Source organism: Mustelus asterias, chromosome 19 (assembly GCF_964213995.1).
Source record: "Mustelus asterias chromosome 19, sMusAst1.hap1.1, whole genome shotgun sequence".
NCBI lineage: Eukaryota > Metazoa > Chordata > Chondrichthyes > Carcharhiniformes > Triakidae > Mustelus > Mustelus asterias.
The window spans coordinates 10,609,995-10,628,772 of record NC_135819.1 but is presented as its reverse complement, the minus strand read 5'-3'; the positions used below and the strand labels follow the sequence as shown (position 1 = coordinate 10,628,772).

Here is an 18,778-nt window from a genome sequence, read left to right as displayed (position 1 = left end):
GACCCGGGTTCAAATCCCGCCGCGGCAGATGGTGGAATTTGAATTCAATAAAAAATATCTGGAATTAAGAATCTACTGATAACCATGAAACCATTGTCGATTGCCGGAAAAAGCCATCTGGTTCACTACTGTCCCTTTAGGGAAGGAAATCTGCCATCCTTACCTGGTCTGGCCTACATGTGACCACAGAGCCACAGCAATGTGGTTGACTCTCAACTGCCCTCTCAGGCAACTCGGGATGGGCAATAAATGCTGGCCCAGCCAGTGACACCCATGTCCCACGAATGAATTTTTAAAAACTTGGCAGTACCCTGGATAGGTACATGGTTATTAGTTAACAATAACTGGTTTCTTTTTAACTATACAAGCCTCCAGACTTACCCGTAAAACACCAAAGAATCTTTGCCACTCAGTGGCATTGATTTTGGCATCTATATTCCCAAAGAAATTGGAGAAGGGACCCAGAATCTCAAAACATGAAGAAACATAGAAACTAGAAGCAGGAGGAGGCCATTCGGCCCTTCGAGCCTGCTCCCCCATTCATGGCAGATCATCAAATTCAATATCCTGATTCCCTCCTTCCCCCCCATATCCCTTGATCCCTTTAGCCCCAAGAGCAATATCTAACTTCTTCTTGAAATCACACAACGTTTTGACCTCAACTATTTTCTGTGGTAGTGAATTCCACACATTCACCACCCTCTGGGTGAAGAAATTTCTCCTCACCTCAGTCCTAAAAGGTTTACCCCTTATCCGCAAACTATGACTGCTAGTTCTGGACTCACCCACAAGAGGAAACATCCTTTCCATGTCCACCTTGTCGATACTGTTCAGGATCTTATAGACTTCAATCTAGTCACCCCTCACTCTTCTAAAGTCCAGTGGAAACAAGCTCAAATGACACATTAATCCATACTGCAACAGATTGTGGTAATATGGAATGATCAGCTGGCTGTGAATGAAGGAAAGTTATCTGAGGTAAACCAAAAGAGTCAAAACCCTGAAAAAAGAAAATGAAAATGAAACTATTTCACAAGAAAATGTTGGTATCAGGTGAGTTGGAAGAACACAGCCAGAAGTACAGCCAAGCACTACAACTGACAGGACAGGTACCAAAGAAATCATTGCCTTGAAAGACTCTTTGGAAGGTCAATAGGCAGCCTGGCGAAACATGAGGAGCTCATGAGGATGTTGAATGCTAATTCAGCAAAAGCAGTGTTGGAGCTATCAGCAGCAACAAAGCAATGCACTGAAGTACAGATGAAAAAACACCTGATTGTCCTTCAAGATCACGGGGGGCACGGTGGCACAGTGGTTAGCACCGCTGCCTCACAGTGCCAGCGACCCGGGTTCGATTCTGGCCTCGGGTCACAGTCTGTGTGGAGTCTGCACGTTCTCCCCGTGTCTGTGTGGGTTTCCTCCGGGTGCTCTGGTTTCCTCTCACAGTCCAAAGATATGCACGATAGGTTGGTTGGCCATCCTAAATTAACCCTAGTATTGGGGGGTATTAGCAGGGTAAATGTGAGGGGTTACGGGAATAGGGGGTGGGGTTGTGGTCAGTGCGGATCCGATGGGCCGAATGGCCTCCTTCTACACTGTCGGGATTCTATGACATTCTAAATGCAAAAGGGCTACATAAACCTTCAGCAGCTTGAAGAAACGAGGACTGTCATGAACAACAGAATGAAAGGTCAGAGAAAGAAACTCAAGGAGACTCTGTTCCATTACAAGAAAACTCAAGTTGAAGCAACTGACCTTCGTGAAACACAAACCAATCAGCCATGGTCTTAACTGAATGGTGGAAGTACCTCCACGCATCACGAGGGTCCCTCAGGTCAATGTTGACCCTTCTTTAAACTTACAAGGAGAAGCAAAATGAATTTAATGTGAATCTGAACAAACTGAAGAAGCATTTGGAAGAGAAGACTCAGCAATGTTCAATATTCCAGGAGGAGGCCAAGGACTCCAAGAAAGAGACTGCAGAGCTGAAGAACCAGGTGAATGGAAAAGAGGAGGCATTGGAAGGAAAATCTCTAGGGCTACGAAAACCTCTTGAGGTGAGAGCTGCCAGAAAACCCACCCTTGGGGTACTTCACGATTAAGTAAAAAATCAGAAGAATGTATCTTAATACATTTTTATATTTGTTTGCAAATGAAGTAATCTTCAAGTAAGATTAATCCTCAACCACGTTTGATGAGCAATTGAAAGCCTTTGACAAATATTCAATCTCCGAGTTAGAGAGACTTTAAAGGAAAGTCTAGAAAATCCCCAGTGAAGTGCGAAGGGAGACTGAACATACCTGGCTGAGGGAGACACAAGTCTCCAGGACAAAGCTTCAGTGGAGATGGACTTCCCTAACTGTGAACCCAAAATGAAGACGAGGACAAAGTTCTGCTGCCAGCAGAGAAAGAAATGATGGAAATAAGATTTAAATTGTAAATCCAAGGCTCAAGCTCAAGGAACTAGAAGGAAAAGCACTGGAGAGAGGAAACACACTGCGGAGAACCGCAGAGTCGTTCAAAAATGAGGTGGCTAAAATTGTGAAACAAGTGGAAATGGAGGTTTGATTATTGAAACGTCAATGTCCAGTGAGATCATGGTGTTCCCAGAAAAAAAATCCCAGTCCATTCCAGGAATGAATGGAGTGACTACAGTAGCACGGTGGCACAGTGGTTAGCACTGCTGCCACACAGTGCCAGGGACCCGGGCTCAATTCCCGGCTTGGGTCACTGTTTGTGTGGAGTTTGCATGTTCTCCCTGTGGGTTTCCTCCACATGCTCCAGTTTCCTCCCACAGTCCAAAGATATGTAGGTTAGATGGATTGGCCATGCTAAGTTGCCCCTTAATGTCCAAAGATCTGTAGGTTAGATGGATTGGCCATGCTAAGTTGCCCCTTAGTGTCCAAAGATCTGTAGGTTAGGTGGATTGGCCATGCTAAATTGCCCCTTAGTATCCAAGGATGTACAGGTTAGGTGGATTGGCCATGTTAAATTGCCCCTTAGTGTCAGAGGAATTATCAGGGTAAATACATAGTGTTGCAGGGTTGTTATATGGTGACCAGGGGATTGATGAAGAAGAGAAAAATAGAGTATGAAAGTAAACTAGCGGGGAACATAAAAACTGACTGTAAAGGTTTCTATAGGAATGTAAAGAGAAAAAGATTGACAAGAATGAATGTAGGCCCCTTGCAGTCAGAAACAGGAGAATTCATAATGGGGAACAAAGAAATGGTTGAGGAATTAAATTTGTAGTTTGCTTCACAAAGGAAGACATGAATAATGTACCAGAAGTGCTGAGAGGAACATGTTTTAGTGAGGAGCTGAAGGAAACCAGCATTAGTAGAGAAGCGGTTTTGGAAAAATTGATGGGATTGAAGGTGGATAAATCTCCAGGTCCTGATAATCTTCATCCCAGAGTACTTAAGGAAGTGGCCCTGGAAAAAGCAGATTCATTGGTGGTTATTTTCCAAAATTGTTTAGACTCTGGAATAGTTCCGACAGATTGGAGTGTAGCCAATGTGAGCCCACTATTCAAAAAGGGAGATAGAGAGAAAACAGGGAACTATAGACCAGTGAGCATAACGTCGGTTCTGGGGAAGTTGCTAAGAGTCCATTGTCAAGGATTCCATTACTCAGCATTTGGAAGGCAGTGGTATAATCAGACAAAGTCAGCATGGATTTACAAAAGGGAAATCATGCTTGACAAATCTATTGGATTTCTTTGAGGATGTAACTAGTAGAGTGGACCCAGGAGAACCAGTGGATGTGGTTATTTTGACGTTCAGAAGGCTTTTGAAGAATCAGTCATAACACTATTCTGTAAAGTTAAAGCACATGGGACTGCAGGTAATGTCTTGAGATGGATAGAATGCCGGTTAACAGGGCGGCACGGTAGCACAGTGGTTAGCACTGCTGCTTCACAGCTCCAGGGACCTGGGTTCGATTCCCAGCTTGGGCCACTGTCTGTGTGGAGTTTGCACATTCTCCTCGTGTCTGCGTGGGTTTCCTCCGGCTGCTCCGGTTTCCTCCCACAGTCCAAAGATGTGCGGGTTAGGTTGATTGGCCATGCTAAAATTGCCCTTAGTGTCCTGGGATGGGTAGGTTAGAGGGATTAGTGGGTAAATATGTAGGGATATGGGGGTAGGGCCTGGGTGGGATTGTGGTCGGTGCAGACTCGATGGGCTGAATGGCCTCTTTCTGTGCTGTAGGGATTCTAAGATTCAAAGATTCTAAGATAGGAAGCAAAGAGTTGGCATCAATGGGTCGTTTTCTGATTGGCAGTCAGTGACTAGTGGGGTTTTGCGGGGATCTGTGTTAGGACCCCAACTGTTCCCATTATATATTAATGATTTGGAAGAGGGAACTGAATGTAATATCTCCAAATTTGCAGATGATACAAAGTTGGGTGGGGATGTGAGCTGTGAGGAGGATGCAGAGATGCTTCAGTGTGATTTGGACAGGCTGAGTGTGAGGCCATGTCCACGGCTGGGATTCTCTGAGCTCGCCCGCGGCTGGGAGTCTCCGGCCTCGCCCGCGGCTGGGAGTCTCCGTCCTCACCCGCAGCTGGGATTTTCCCACTTCGTCCGGGCTGGGATTCTCCAGTCCCGCTGCAGCAAATGGAAATTGAGCTGAGCGCCAAATTCTCTGTTCTCGCTGGCGGAGGGGCGTACGAGATCGGAGAATTCCAGCCCACGTTTTTTAAGTCCACCACTTCTGCCTCAATCACCACCAGTTTTCCACACCATAGAATCCCTACAGTGCAGAAGGAAGCCATTCGGCCCATCAAGTCTGCACTGACAACAATCCCACCCAGGCTCTATCCCCGTGATCCCACGTATTTACCCTGCAAGTCCCCTGACACTAAGGGTCAATTTAACATGGCCAATCAACCTAACCCACACATCTTTGGAGTGTGGGAGGAAACCGGAGCACCCGGAGGAAACCCACACAGACACAGGGAGAATGTGCAAACACCACACAGACAAGTGACCCAAGCCGGGAATCAAACCCGGGTCCCTGGCGCTGTGAGGCAGCAGTGCAAAGATGCGCAGGTTAGGTGGATTGGCCACGCTAAAATGACCTTCAGGGGGATTAGCAGTGTAAATATGTGGGCTTGCGGGGATAGGGCCTGGGTGGGATTGTGGCCGGTGTAGACTAGATGGGCCGAATGGCCTCCTTCTGCACTGTAGGGATTCTAGGATTCTATGATTCTAACCAATGTGCCACCATGCAATCCCCGGGATATCCGACTTTGATACTATCTCGGGTAGATTTAAAATTGAATTGAGAAATCAAGCTTCATTAACATTGGCCTCTGCTTCTTAAGTTGGCCAATAATGTATCTGAAATGAGATCAGTCACAGGGAGGATGGTAACAGCGGAGATTTCAGCTGTAATTTTTGGTTTTATCTGTGATGTGAAAGGACACAATTTTCTTCAGATTTGCTTCTTTCTCCTGTGGCCTGCCTCTCCAGCTCTTGTGATTATCTTTTTTTTGGGGGTGTTCTATGGGCTTTGATTAAAGGACAGAGTGCTGACACTCTGCCCTTGATTCTCTGATTGTAACACTGTGTTAAGTGATCTCCGAGCTCTGAGTTTCAGCTGCTTATTCGAGTATCAGAACCATTCCCAGAAACCCCCCCCCCCCCCCCCACCCCACCGCCAAGTGCTCACCCGTGTTCACTCCCTCGCCCTACAAGAGCAGGGGTACGAACCCGTCTTTGCCCCACTGTCACACCTAAATTACTGCCTGTAATACCTCAGGAAGCCCAACTGGAAAGGAACGGTATCGATTGTTAAACACAAAATGAAGCCACTACGCAGTCTGAGGATTCAGGGTAGACCATAAGGCCATAAGACATAGTAGCAGAATTAGGCCACTCGGCCCATCGAGTCTGCTCCGCCATTCAATCATGGCTGATATTTTTCTCATCCCCATTCTCCTGCCTTTTCCCCATAACCCCTAACCCCCTTATTAATCAAGAACCTATCTATCTCTGTCTTAAAGACACTCAATTAGACCATTTAAGACGGAGATGAGGAAACATTTCTTCACCCAATGAGTGGTGAGCCTGTGGAATTCATTACCACAGGAAGTAGTTGATGCCAAAACATTGAATGTATTCAAGAGGCGGCTGGATATAGCACTTGGGGCGAATGGGATCAAAGGTTATGGGGAGAAAGCAGGATTAGGCTATTGAGTTGGGCAATCAACCATGATGGTGATGAATGGCGGAGCAGGCCCGAAGGGCCGAATGGCCTCCTCCTGCTCCTATCTTCTTTGTTTCTATGTTTCTACACTCCGTGGCATACATATATAAGTCCCAATTTTCTTCCTATTTAAGCAATTCATCCAAATACATTACAATGCCAATATGTTATAAATTACAATCCAAATACATTATGATGTTACAATGATAAATTATTAAAAGAACAAGCTAATAAAACACAATGTCAACAATGTCCTTAATACAGCAGAAAATAACCTCTGTGCAAAAGGATGGCAGCCGGTGACTAGTGATGTGCCCACAACTTTTCACAATGTACATTAACGATTTGGAGGAAGGAACTGAAGGCACTGTTGCTTCGTTTGTAGATGATACAAAGATATGTAGAGGGACAGGTAGTATTGAGGAAGCAGGGGGGCTGCAGAAGGACTTGGACAGGTTAGGAAAGTGGGCAAAGAAGTGGCAGATGTAATACAATGTGGGAAAGTGTGAGGTTATGCACTTTGGAAGGAGGAATGGAGGCATAGACTATTTTCTAAATGGGGAAAATGCTTAGGAAATCAGAAACACAAAGGGACTTGGGAGTCATTGTTCAAGATTCTCTTAAGGTTAACCTGCAGGTTCAGTCGGCAGTTAGGAAGGCAAATGCAATGTTAGCATTCATGTCGAGAGGGCTAGAATACAAGAGCAGGGATGTACTTCTGAGGCTGTATAAGGCTCTGGTCAGACTTCATTTGGAGTATTGTGAGCAGTTTTGGGCCCCGTATCTAAGGAAGGATGTGTTGGCCTTGGAAAGCGTCCAGAAGAGGTTCACAAGAATGATCCCTGGAATGAAGAGCTTGTCGTATGAGGAACGATTGAGGACTCTGGGTTTGTACTCGTTGGAGTTTAGAAGGATGAGGAAGGAAACTTACTGGATACTGCGAGGCCTGGATAGAGTGGACGTGGAGAGGATGTTTCCACTAGTAGGAAAAACTAGAACCAGAGGGCACAACCTCAGGCTAAAGGGACGATCCTTTAAAACAGAGATGAGGAGGAATTTCTTCAGCCAGAGTGGTGAATCTGTGGAACTCTTTGCTGCAGAAAGCTGTGGAAGCCGGGTCATTGAGAGTCTTTAAGACAGAGCTAGATAGGTTCTTGATTAATAAGGGGATCAGGGGTTATGGGGAAAAGTCAGGAGAATGGGGATGAGAAAAATATCAGCCATGATTGAATGGCGGAGCAGACTCGATGGGCTGAGTGGCCTAATTCTGCTGCTATGCCTTATGGTTTTATGGTAAGTTACGTTATCTGTCACCTCTGGGGTTTTGCCATCCAGGGTTTTGTTGTCCAGGATTTCACCGTCACGGACACACGAAACCCGGGTTCGAATCCCGCCACGGCAGATGGTGGAATTTGAATTCAGTAAAAAGTATCTGAAATTAAGAATCTACTGATGACCATGAAACCATTGTTGGAAAAACCCATCTGGTTCACTAACGTCCTTTAGGGAAGGAAATCTGCCGTCCTTACCCGGTCTGGCCTACATGTGACTCCAGAGCCACAGCAATGCGGTTGACTCTCAACTGCCCTCGGGTAACTAGGGATGGGCAATAAATGCTGGCCCAGCCGCGATGCCCATGTCCCACAAATGAATAAAAACAAAACATTTCTCACACGAGTCCCAACTGGGGTTAATAGTTCCCAGTATCTGCCTTATAAAGAGCTCAGGTGACAGGTTCGTCCTGAGCAGGCCTTTGTCTGTTACCAAGGGAACTCATACTTTTTTTATTCACTCGTGGGACCTGGGTGTCACTGGCTGGGCAAGCATTTATTGCCCATCCCTAGTTCCCTTTGAACTGAGTGTTTCGCTCAGCCATTTCAGAGGGCAGTTGAGAGTCAACCACATTGCTGTGGCTCTGGAGTCACATGTAGGCCCAGACCAGACTCAACGAACACTCAGTACTCTCATTGGGAGTGTGTCCATCTGGATTTTTAAAAATATTGATTCGTGTCACAAGTAGGCTTGCATTAACACTGCAATGAAGTTACTGTGAAAATCCCCTCGTCGCCACACTCCTGCACCTGTTCGGGTAACACTGAGGGAGAATTCAACACGGCCAATGCACCCTAACCAACACGTCTTTCGGACTGTGGGAGGAAACCGGAGCACCCGGAGGAAACCCACGCAGATACGGGGAGAACGTGCAAAGTCCACATAGACAGTGACCCAAGCCTGGAATCGAACCCGGGTCCCTGGCGCTGTGAGGCGGCAGCGCTAACCCACCGTGCCACCATTCGAATCATTTCCATGGTTTTGCTAACTTCGACCATCCTCCAGCCACGACCAAGGCACAAGTGGGGGGAATATTCTCCCTGGGTGAGTGAAGCTCCAACACCACCCCGGATTTTGTGCCTGTCTGGAAACCGTGACCTTTGGAGACAAGCATGTCTGAGCCACGGCTGGTCAGTTACGGTTGATGCAATGCCTTTGGTTTCCAGAACGTGCTTGGTTAATGCCTTTTGCAGACGTTTTGAGAGTTTCTTGTTATTCCGTGGCCATACGTGCTTTGCGATCAATAGCTATAGAAATGGGACAATTCAGACTGCCTGTTTAATCCTCATCACCTTGGAAGATTCTCACCTCCCATCGATTAGCTGGCAACCAATGGAATCCTCTCGTTAGTTGTTTCCTGTGCTGTTTTGTGTGTGCGTGTTAGTTTTTCCCCTCCCTGTTTGTCAGCGAGCAGGGAACGTTCGAATTTCCCGTGCGTCAGCTATCCTTTTGAAGTGTGTAACCTCACGCGAGGCTGATAGCAAGCTCGAATTGAGAAGTGTTTATCCTAATTGGGGGGGTTTTTTTCTCTCAGTGCGATCCGGTGGGGAATCAATAAGAGAGGCAGGATGTGCCAACATGCCGGACAGCTAATGAATTGACGTGGGCGTCACTGTTTATCTGCAGGGAAAGCTGCCAGGCGATTTACACATAGTCAGCTCTCATAGGCACCACGGACATAAATGATGAGATAACCCACTTAGGTGATATGTGTTGAAAGATGGATGTTAAAGTGGGCAGAGTACGCTGTCCCGTTTCGAATCGTTTCCACGGGTTTGCTAACTGCGACCATCCTCCATCCACTATCCGGGCACTTGCCTGGATGAATGGGGCTCCAGCGAACCAGCCTCCCATCCATTGACTCTGTCTACACTTCCCGCTGCCTCGGCAAAGCAGCCAGCATAATCGAGGACCCCACGCACCCCAGACATTCTCTCCTCCACCTTCTTCCTTCGGGAAAAAGATACAAAAGTCTGAGGTCACGTACCAACCGACTCAAGAACAGTTTCTTCCCTGCTGCTGTCAGACTTCTGAATGGACTTACCTTGCATTAAGTTGATCTTTCTCTACACCCTAGTGTGGTGAACCATTGTTGGTTCCCACCAGGTAGTGCTGAGCCATGGTCTGGCCAGTACTATGAGTCTGTATATATGTTACTGTTGGGGTTAGGGTTGGGCTGTTCTACCTGTTAATATAGTCCTTACGGTACACCCCAGTCGGCTCCGCCTCCTGGGAGAGGTATAAAGGTCACTGCTCTGCCTGGTGACCCTTTAGTCTGGGATCGTATACTGTATATGGTAGCTCTGTTATTGTTGGCAATAAAAGCCTTTATCTCCCGAGTATATCCAGCCTCTCGTGTGTTATATCGCGCATCACCTAGCTATGACTGTAACACTACATTCTGCACTCTCTCCTTTCCTTCTCTATGAACGATATGTTTTGTCTGTATAGCACGCAAGGAACAATACTTTTCACTGTATGTTAATACACGTGACAATAATAAATCAAATCAAATCAATACTCAGCGCTCGGATGGCACAGTAGTTAGCACTACTGCCTCACAGTGCCAGGGACCCAGGTTCGATTCCTGGCTTCGGGTCACTGTCTGTGTGGAGTCTGCACATTCTCCCCGTGTCTGTGTGGGTTTCCTCCGGGTGCTCTGGTTTCCTCCCACGCTCCAAAGATGTGCAGGTTAGGTTGATTGGCCATGCTAAATTGCCCCTTAGTGTCAGTAGGATTAGCAGGGTAAATATGTGGGGTTACGGGAATAGGGCCTGGGTGGGATTGTCGTTTGTGCAGGCTCGATGGGCCGAATGGCCTCCTTCTGCACTATAGGGATTCTATGATTCTATATACACAGGTGAGGCTCCCTGATTGGGAAGGCAATCGTGACCTCAATCAAGGAGTTCATACTCCAAGAGGCCCATCTCGTGAGTCTGGCTGAGGTCATTACAACGGGGAAAGAAATGGGGAAGTGGGGCAAGGTGGGGGGATGCACAGGAGTAATTGGGTAGCTGTATCAGCGGGGTTGGCTGAAGGGCTGAATGGCCTCTTTCTGTGCATTCAGGTTCCCTGACCATTTCGGATCGCTTGTGGAGTAATGGCCGCCGGTGGGATGTACTGAGGGGATGGGGGGGGGGGGGGGGGTGGTGGTGGTAAAGTTGACCAGCAGTCTCGAGGGGGCCAGGAGGGCGAAGGGAACCCTTTTGGAAAGCCACCACTGGGAATGAAAGACCATTGTCGGTTAAAGTAAAAATGGAGGTCAGCTTTACTCGGGATAGCGCTGGGTTCGAATCCCGGTCAGGCTGCTCTGCCGACTGGCTATTTTTTCATTCATCCATGGGACACGGGTGTCGCTGGCTGGGCCAGCATTTATTGCCAATCCCTAATTGCCCTTGGAGGGCAGTTGTGAGTCAACCACATTGCTGTGGCTCTGGACTCACATGGTTGATTTGGGTTTGATTTGATTTGATTTATTATTGTCACATGTATTAACATACAGTGAAAAGTATTGTTTCTTGAGCGCTATACAGACAAAGCATACTGTTCATAGAGAAGGAAACGAGAGAGTGCAGAATGTAGTGTTACAGTCATAGCTAGGGTGTAGAGAAAGATCAACTTAATGCAAGATAAGTCCATTCAAAAGTCTGACAGCAGCAGGGAAGAAGCTGTTCTTGAGTCGGTTGGTACGTGACCTCAGACTTTTGTATCTTTTTCCCGACGGAAGAAGGTGGAAGAGAGAATGTCCGGGTTGCGTGGGGTCCTTAATTATACTGGTTTCTTTTCCAAGGCAGTGGGAAGTGTAGACAGAGTCAATGGATGGGAGACTGGTTTGCGTGATGGATTGGGTTACATTCACAACCTTTTGTAGTTTCTTGCGATCTTGGGCAGAGCAGGAGCCGATACCAAGCTGTGATACAACCAGAAAGGATGCTTTCTATGGTGCATCTGTAAACGTTGGTGAGAGTCGTGTAGGCCAGACCGGGTAAGGACGGCAGATTTCTTTCCCTAAAGGAACCAGATGGGTTTTCCCGACAATCGACAATGGTTTCATGGTCATCAGTAGATTCCTAGTTCCATATATTTTATTTTTATTGAATTCAAACTCCACCATCTGCCGTGGCGGGATTCGAACCCGGGTCCCCAGAACATTAGCTGAGTTTCTGGATTAATGGTCTGGCGATAATACCGCTAGGCCATCACCTCGCCCTGAACTGGGAGAATTGGCCGGGGGTTGGGGAGTGAAGAAAGTAGTTGAAATCTCTAACAAAGTTATCTTTTGTCAATTAACGTATTAAATATATATTTTTAAAAACCCAGTCAGGAAATCCTCCGAGCGTCAGTAATAGCTGCAGTCAGCTCTCCTGCGTCGCTTCCTTCTGCCTGGACTATTCAGGCTAATTGGCAGGACCAATGGTCTCATACTAACCGGGGATTCTCGCATTGCCTCAGGGAATGAGTTAAGACAGGTCAATAAGAGTATCCGAGTTATAACATCCGGATGAGTTCATTGCCATCTCCATCCTTGTGCCTTGAAATGACTTGCTGAAGTTCAGTGTCTCCAACTGGATGTCACAGACTGATTAGGAAGCGAATGTGTGGTGACTGGAGCACTGACTGTCATTTATCTTGCTATGTAATATTAATGCACATTACTCTTAAGAATTTCCTCGGTTATAAAACTGGACAGCTAAACGCATCCATTTAACATCCTGATACATAGACCGATAGTGCGACAGTTTAGGTTCACCTCTTGTCTTTCTCATGTCAAGTGTCGCGATAGACTCGCGAAAAAAACAACAGCACATAGACTCTAGAAGCAGGAGGAGGCCATTCGGCCCTTCGAGCCTGCTCCGCCATTCATCACGATCATGGCTGATCGCCCAACTCAATATCTTGGTCCCGCCTTCCCCCCCCCGCAGCCCCCTTTAGCCAAAAGAGCGAAATCTCATTTCTTCTTGAAATCACATCGGTGGGAAAAAACTGTCATTGAAGGAAATCATCAGCCGATCTGAACTGAATCGGTTGAGGGGATTGGATTGGTTAAAGGTGATGAGTGTAACCCTTTTTTCAAGCTCCTCTCCCAACTGCTTTGGGGTGGCACGGTGGCACAGTGGTTAGCACTGCTGCCTCACAGCGCCATGGACCCGGGTTCGATTCCCGGCTTTGGGTGACTGTGTTGGGTGTCCAAAGATGTGTAGGTTAGGTGGATTGGCCATGCTATATTGCCCCTTAGTGTCCAAAGATGTGCAGGTTAGGTGGATTGGCCATGCTAAATTGCCCCTTAGTGTCAAAAGATGTGTAGGTTAGGTGGATTGGCCATGCTATATTGCCCCTTAGTGTCCAAAGATGTGCAGGTTAGGTGGATTGGCCATGCTAAATTGACCTTTAGTGTCAAAAGATGTGTAGGTTAGGTGGATTGGCCATGCTATATTGCCCCTTAGTGTCCAAAGATGTGCAGGTTAGGTGGATTGGCCATGCTAAATTGACCCTTAGTGTCCAAAGATGTGCAGGTTAGGTGGATTGGCCATGCTATATTGCCCCTTAGTGTCCAAAGATGTGCAGGTTAGGTGGATTGGCCATGCTTAATTGCCCCTTAGTGTCAAAAGATGTGTGGTGAGGTTCCCGTCTTCCCATTCGCGCGGTTCCCGCCGGCGGGAAGTGGCGCGTTTTTTGCTAGTGACGGGATTCTCTGGTCAATAGGAATTCCCATTGACGTCACCCTATGTCGGCAGGATATCTGCGGATGGGGGTGCGCTGCGAGTGGAACCGGAGAATCCATTTTGATTTTTTGCTTTGATGTATTATTGTCATATGTATTAACATACAGTGAAAAGTATTGTTTCTTGTGTGCTATACAGGCAAAGCATACCATTCATAGAGAAGGAAACGAGAGAGTGCAGAATGTAGTGTCATAGCTAGGGTGTAGAGAAAGATCAGCTTAATATATGGTAGGACCATTCAAAAGTCTGACGGCAGCAGGGAAGAAGCTCCTTGAGTCGTTTGGTATGTGACCTCAGATTTTTGTATCTTTTTCCCGAAGGAAGAAGGTGGAAGAGAGAATGTCCGGGGTGCGTGGGGTCCTTAATTATGCTGGCTGCTTTGCCGAGGCAGCAGGAAGTGTAGACGGAGTCAATGGATGGGAGGCTGGTTTGAGTGATGGACTGGGCTTTGTTCATGACCTTTTGTAGTTCCTTGCGGTCTTGGGCAGAGCAGGAGCCATACCAAGCTGTGATACAACCAGAAAGAATGCTTTCTATGGTGCGTCTGTAAAAGTTGGTGAGAGTCGTAGCGGACATGCCAAATCTCCAGCCGGTGTGAATGGCCGCAGAATTCCAGGCGTGTAGTTTAGGTGAATTGGCCATGGCAAAATGCATGTGGTTACAAGGTAAGTGCAGAGGGAAAGGCTTGTTGGGATGCTTGTTTGGAGAGTCATGGCAGATTTGATGGGCCAAATGGCCTGTTCTGCACTGTAGGGATTCTAAGGTTCTATTGGCTACATTAATAAGCATGGTGGGAGACAGGTTTGACAGTCGAGTCTGTAATCTTGGGGCATCCACAATGCGATCTCTCTGGAGGAGCTATTCAATTATCCACATAACCTCCCAATATTTTCATCTTCGATATAAATCACTCGACAGTGAAAGTCACTGTTGATTCTGCCTCTCAGGCAGCAGAATCCAGACTTTAATAAGTTGCTGTGTTTGAACAAAATGATCCAGTTCTCCTCGGGAGTTTCAGCGTGATTTGGACAGGCTGAGTGTGTGGGCACCTGCATGGCAGGTGCAGTATAATGTGGATAAATGTGAGGTTATCCACTTTGGTAGCAATAATAGGAAGACAGATTATTACTCGAATGGGTGTAAATTGAGAGAGGTGGATACTCAGCAAGACCTTGGATTCCTCGTGCATCAGTCGCTGAAAGTAAGCGCGCAGGTACAGCAGGCAGTAAAGAAGGCAAATGGTATGTTGGCCTTCCTAGCGAGAGGATTTGAGTATAGGGATAGGGATGTTTTACTGCAATTGTACAGGGCGTTGGTGAGGCCACACCTGGAGTATTGTGTGCAGTTTTGGTCTCCTTATCTGTGGAAGGATGTCCTTGCTATAGAAGGAGCGCAGCGAAGGTTTACCAGGCTGATTCCTGGGATCGCACGTCTGTCCTATGAGCAGAGATTAAGTCGGTTAGGATTATACTCACTGGAGTTTAGAAGAGTGAGAGGGGATCTCATAGAAACTTATAAAATTCTAACAGGGTTATACAGGGTAGATTCAGAAAGAATGTTCCCAATGGTGGGGGAGCCCAGAACTAGGGGGTCATAGTTTGAGGATAAGGGATAAATCTTTTAGAACTGAGGTGAGGAGAAATCTCTTCACCCAGAGGGTGATGAATGTGTGGAATTTACTCCCACAGAAAGTATTTGAGGCCAAAACATTGTCTGATTTCATGAAGAAATTAGATATAGTTCTTGGGGCTAAAGGGATATGGGGCGGGGGGGAGATGAGGAGATTGAATTTGATGATTAGCCATGATCATAATGAATGGCGGAGCAGGCTCGAAGGCCGAATGGCCTCCTCCTGCTTCTAGTTTCTCTGTTTTTATATAAGAATTCTTCTGCCAGTGATCTTCAATCTGTGTCCTCTTGACTCTCAGTGGAAAGTATATGTCCTTATCCACAGTCTCAAAACCCTTCAGGGACATAGGTTCGATTCCCGGCTTGGGTCACTGCCTGTGCAGAGTCTGCACGTTCTCCCCGTGTCTGCGTGGGTTTCCTCCAGGGGCTCCGATTTCCTCCCACAGCCCAAGAGATGCGCAGGTTAGGGAGATTAGCCATTGTAAACGCATGGGGTTACGGGGATAGGGCAGGAAGGTGTCAGGCGAGCCTGGGTAAGATGCTCTTTGGGGGGAATCGGTGCAGACTCGAGGGGCCAAATGGTTTCCTCCCGCACTATCGGGATTCTATGGGAATTCTCCTGGGAATCCTCTTGAACATTCTTGTTCTAATTATAAGATTATGACCCCCCCCCCCCTGCCCCCCAGCCACCTTGTCCTGGACTCTGTCACCAATTTCTCTCCGTCTGTACTGTTGTATCTCTCTGACCATCTTAAATACCTTCTAACCGTCCCCTGGGAGCTTTCTTTGACCCTGGCTGGAGGTGGGATGGCTGCGACCTGTAGAGGTGCCTGGCCACGAGGCTTAGGCAAGGCCAAGTTCAACCAGTGTGAAACTCAGTACAAGAGTGAGAAAGGAATCTAGTTCATTATTGTTTCATTAATGACGTTGAGTTCAAAGTTGCTTAATCCCAACTATCGGATTACCGTTTGTATTTATATTAACTTTGTCCTTTGTTGTGTTATTAGCGTTGGTTAAATCAAATGATTGGATGTTTTGTTAACAAGTCTGTGTAATGAGGACTATCGTGGTGTAATTAAAAAATGCTAGATTGCATTATATGTGACAGCTGCCTTTTCGCTTCTTTAATAACTCAAAGTCATTAAACCCCATTAATTAAATCAAAGGAGTTTGATTCGTTCCACTTGGGGACCAGGAGGAGACCAGAAACAGAGCAGTCTTTGTACACTGCCAATAGAATGATTTAATTTGATTTGATTTGATTTATTATTGTCACGTGTATTGGGATACAGTGAAAAGTATTGTTTCTTGCGCGCTATACAGACAAAGCATACGGTTCATAGAGTACACAGGGAGAAGGAAAGGGGAGGGTGCAGAATAGTGCAGAATATCGTGTTACAGTCTATTTAGAGTCATATAGGTATGGAGGTTTACAGCATGGAAACAGGCCCTTCAGCCCAACTTGTCCATACCGCCCCTTTTTTTAATCCCTAAACTAATCCCAATTGCCCGCTAATCCCAATTGCCCGCATTTGGCCCATATCCCTCAATTCCCATCTTACCCATGTAACTGTCTAAATGCTTTTTAAAAGACAAAACAGTACCCACCTCTACTACTGCCTCTGGCGGCTCGTTCCAGACACTCACCACCCTCTGTGTGAAAAAATTGCCCCTCTGGACCCTTTTGTATCTCTCCCCCTCTCACCTTAAACCTGTGCCCTCTAGTTTTAGACCCCCCCTACCTTTGGGAAAAGATATTGACTATCCATCTTCAACCAATTTGATTTGATTTGATTTATTATTGTCACGTGCATTGGGATACAGTGAAAAGTATTGTTTCTTGCACGCTATACAGACAAAGCATACCATTCATAGAGTATATAGTGGGGAGGGAAAAGAGATTGGGCTCCAGGAAGTGGGGTTGGGATGAGTGGGTGGGGTGGGTGGGTGGGAGCCTGCTGAGAGCTACCGTGCTCCCCTCTTCCTGTGTACATCCCCCACGGCCCGCCCCACCCCGCCCACCCTTCCCTGCCCACCCCACCCACCCCCCAACCCCAACCCCCCCACCCCAACAACCCCCCACCCCAACACCCCCCCCCAACCCCCCACCCCAACCCCCCACCCCAACACCCCCCCCAACCCCCCACCCCAACACCCCCCTCAACCCCCCACCCCAACATCCCCCCCCAACCCCCCACCCCAACACCCCCCCCAACCCCACACCCCAACACCCACCCCCAACCCCCCCAACCCCCCACCCCAACACCCCCCCAACCCCCCACCCCAACACCCCCCCAACCCCCCACCCCTCCCAACCCCCCACCCCAACACCCCCCCCAACCCCCCCCCAACCCCCCACCCCAACAGCCCCCCCAACCCCCCACCCCAACAGCCCCCCCAACCCCCCCCCAACCCCCCCCCACCCCCCCCACCCCCCCCACCAACCCCCCCCAAACCCCCCCCACCAACCCCCCCCCACCCCCCCCACCAACCCACCCCCACCAACCCCCCCCCACCACCCCCCCCCAACCCCCCCCACCACCCCCCCCACCACCCCCCCCCAACCCCCCCCCCACCACCCCCCCACCACCCCCCCTCCCCCCCCGCCCCCCCCGCCCCCCCCCACCCCCCCCCACCGCCCCCAACCCCCCCCCAACCCCCCCCCAACCCCCCCACCCAACCCCCCCCCAACAACCCCCCCCCCAACCCCCCCCCCCAAACCCCCCCCCCAACCCCCCCCCCCCCCATTACTGACCTGCAGCCTGACTCAATCCGTGACCCTGGGACTCCAGTGTCTGTCCTTCTGGCAGCAGCCACTGTCCCTCCCAGTGGCGCTGCTGAGCATTAGGGCTGTCTTCCACCTCCTCCCCTCCACTCTGATTGGCCAACAGCACTAGGTAGGTGAGGCTTCCACCAACCCCCCCCCCCCCCCTCTCCCCACCCAGCACCTCACCCCACCTGTCCCCAAACCTGGGGTCTTTGATCCCAGCTGTCCTTGCCACTACCTGTTTGGCTTGTGGCTCAGTGGGTCTGGCTGGGAAGAGGCGGGAAGTGGGTGGGGGGGAGGAGGGGGGAGGGAGTAGGGTCTCGCTCGTCAGCTCTCTACCCCAGATGGCGAGAATCCTGATGCCTCAACAAGATTCCACACAAACAGGTGAAGGCCATTCAGCCCCATTGCGCCTGTACTGGCTCTCTGAAATAGCTTTCTAATTTGTCCCCACTCGTCTCCGCTCTGTCCCCCTCATCCTGAAAATTCTCCCTTTCAATTGTCTACTCAATTCCCGTGACAACAATGAGAAATAGGAGCAGGAATCTCCTCCAGTATTCAATATGTTCATGGCTAATCTCCAGGTTTATTTTTCTGCCCACTCTCCACGTTTCTTGTGCATATTATTTAACGTAGGGATCTAGATGAGTATACAGCTTGTAGGAAGGGACTAAAGAAGGAAATTAGGAGAGCCAGAAGGGGTCACGAGAAGGCCTTGGCAAGTAGAATTAAGGAAAACCCTAAGGCGTTCTATAAATATGTGAAGAGTAAAAGGATGAGACGTGAAGGAATAGGGCCTATAAAAGGTGAAGGTGGGAAAATCAGTACGGAATCAGTAGAAATGGCAGAGGTGCTTAATGAGTATTTTGCCTCAGTTTTCACAGAGGAGAAGGACATGGGTGGATGTACTGTGGGCTTGCGGTGGACTGAAAAGATTGAGTATGTGGACTTTAACAAAGAGGTTGTGCTGGAATCTTTGAATGGCATCAAGTTAGATAAGTCGCCGGGTCCGGATGGGATGTACCCCAGGTTACTGTGGGAGACGAGGGAAGAGATTGCAGAGCTTCTGGCAATGATCTTTGCATCGTCAATGGAGATGGGAGAGGTACCGGAGGAT

At 48.3% G+C, this 18,778-nt stretch overlaps 1 protein-coding gene across 4 annotated transcripts in view; it reads left to right on the top strand.

Annotated features, from left to right (window-relative positions):
• LOC144507761 (noelin-2-like) overlaps positions 1-18,778 on the top strand; it is a 131,450-nt gene that overhangs the window by 9,810 nt on the left and 102,862 nt on the right. The window contains exons 2-5 of one of the 4 annotated variants that reach the window (XM_078235036.1): positions 5,358-5,371; positions 11,518-11,527; positions 15,278-15,295; positions 15,747-15,751. The exons of 2 other annotated variants lie outside the window; for them this stretch is intronic. In XM_078235036.1, the coding sequence (XP_078091162.1) occupies positions 5,358-5,371; positions 11,518-11,527; positions 15,278-15,295; positions 15,747-15,751 (47 nt within the window). Of the gene's footprint in view, positions 1-5,357; positions 5,372-11,517; positions 11,528-15,277; positions 15,296-15,746; positions 15,752-16,806; positions 16,815-18,778 lie in introns of all 4 variants that reach the window. One more of the 4 variants, XM_078235035.1, reaches the window with a different exon arrangement.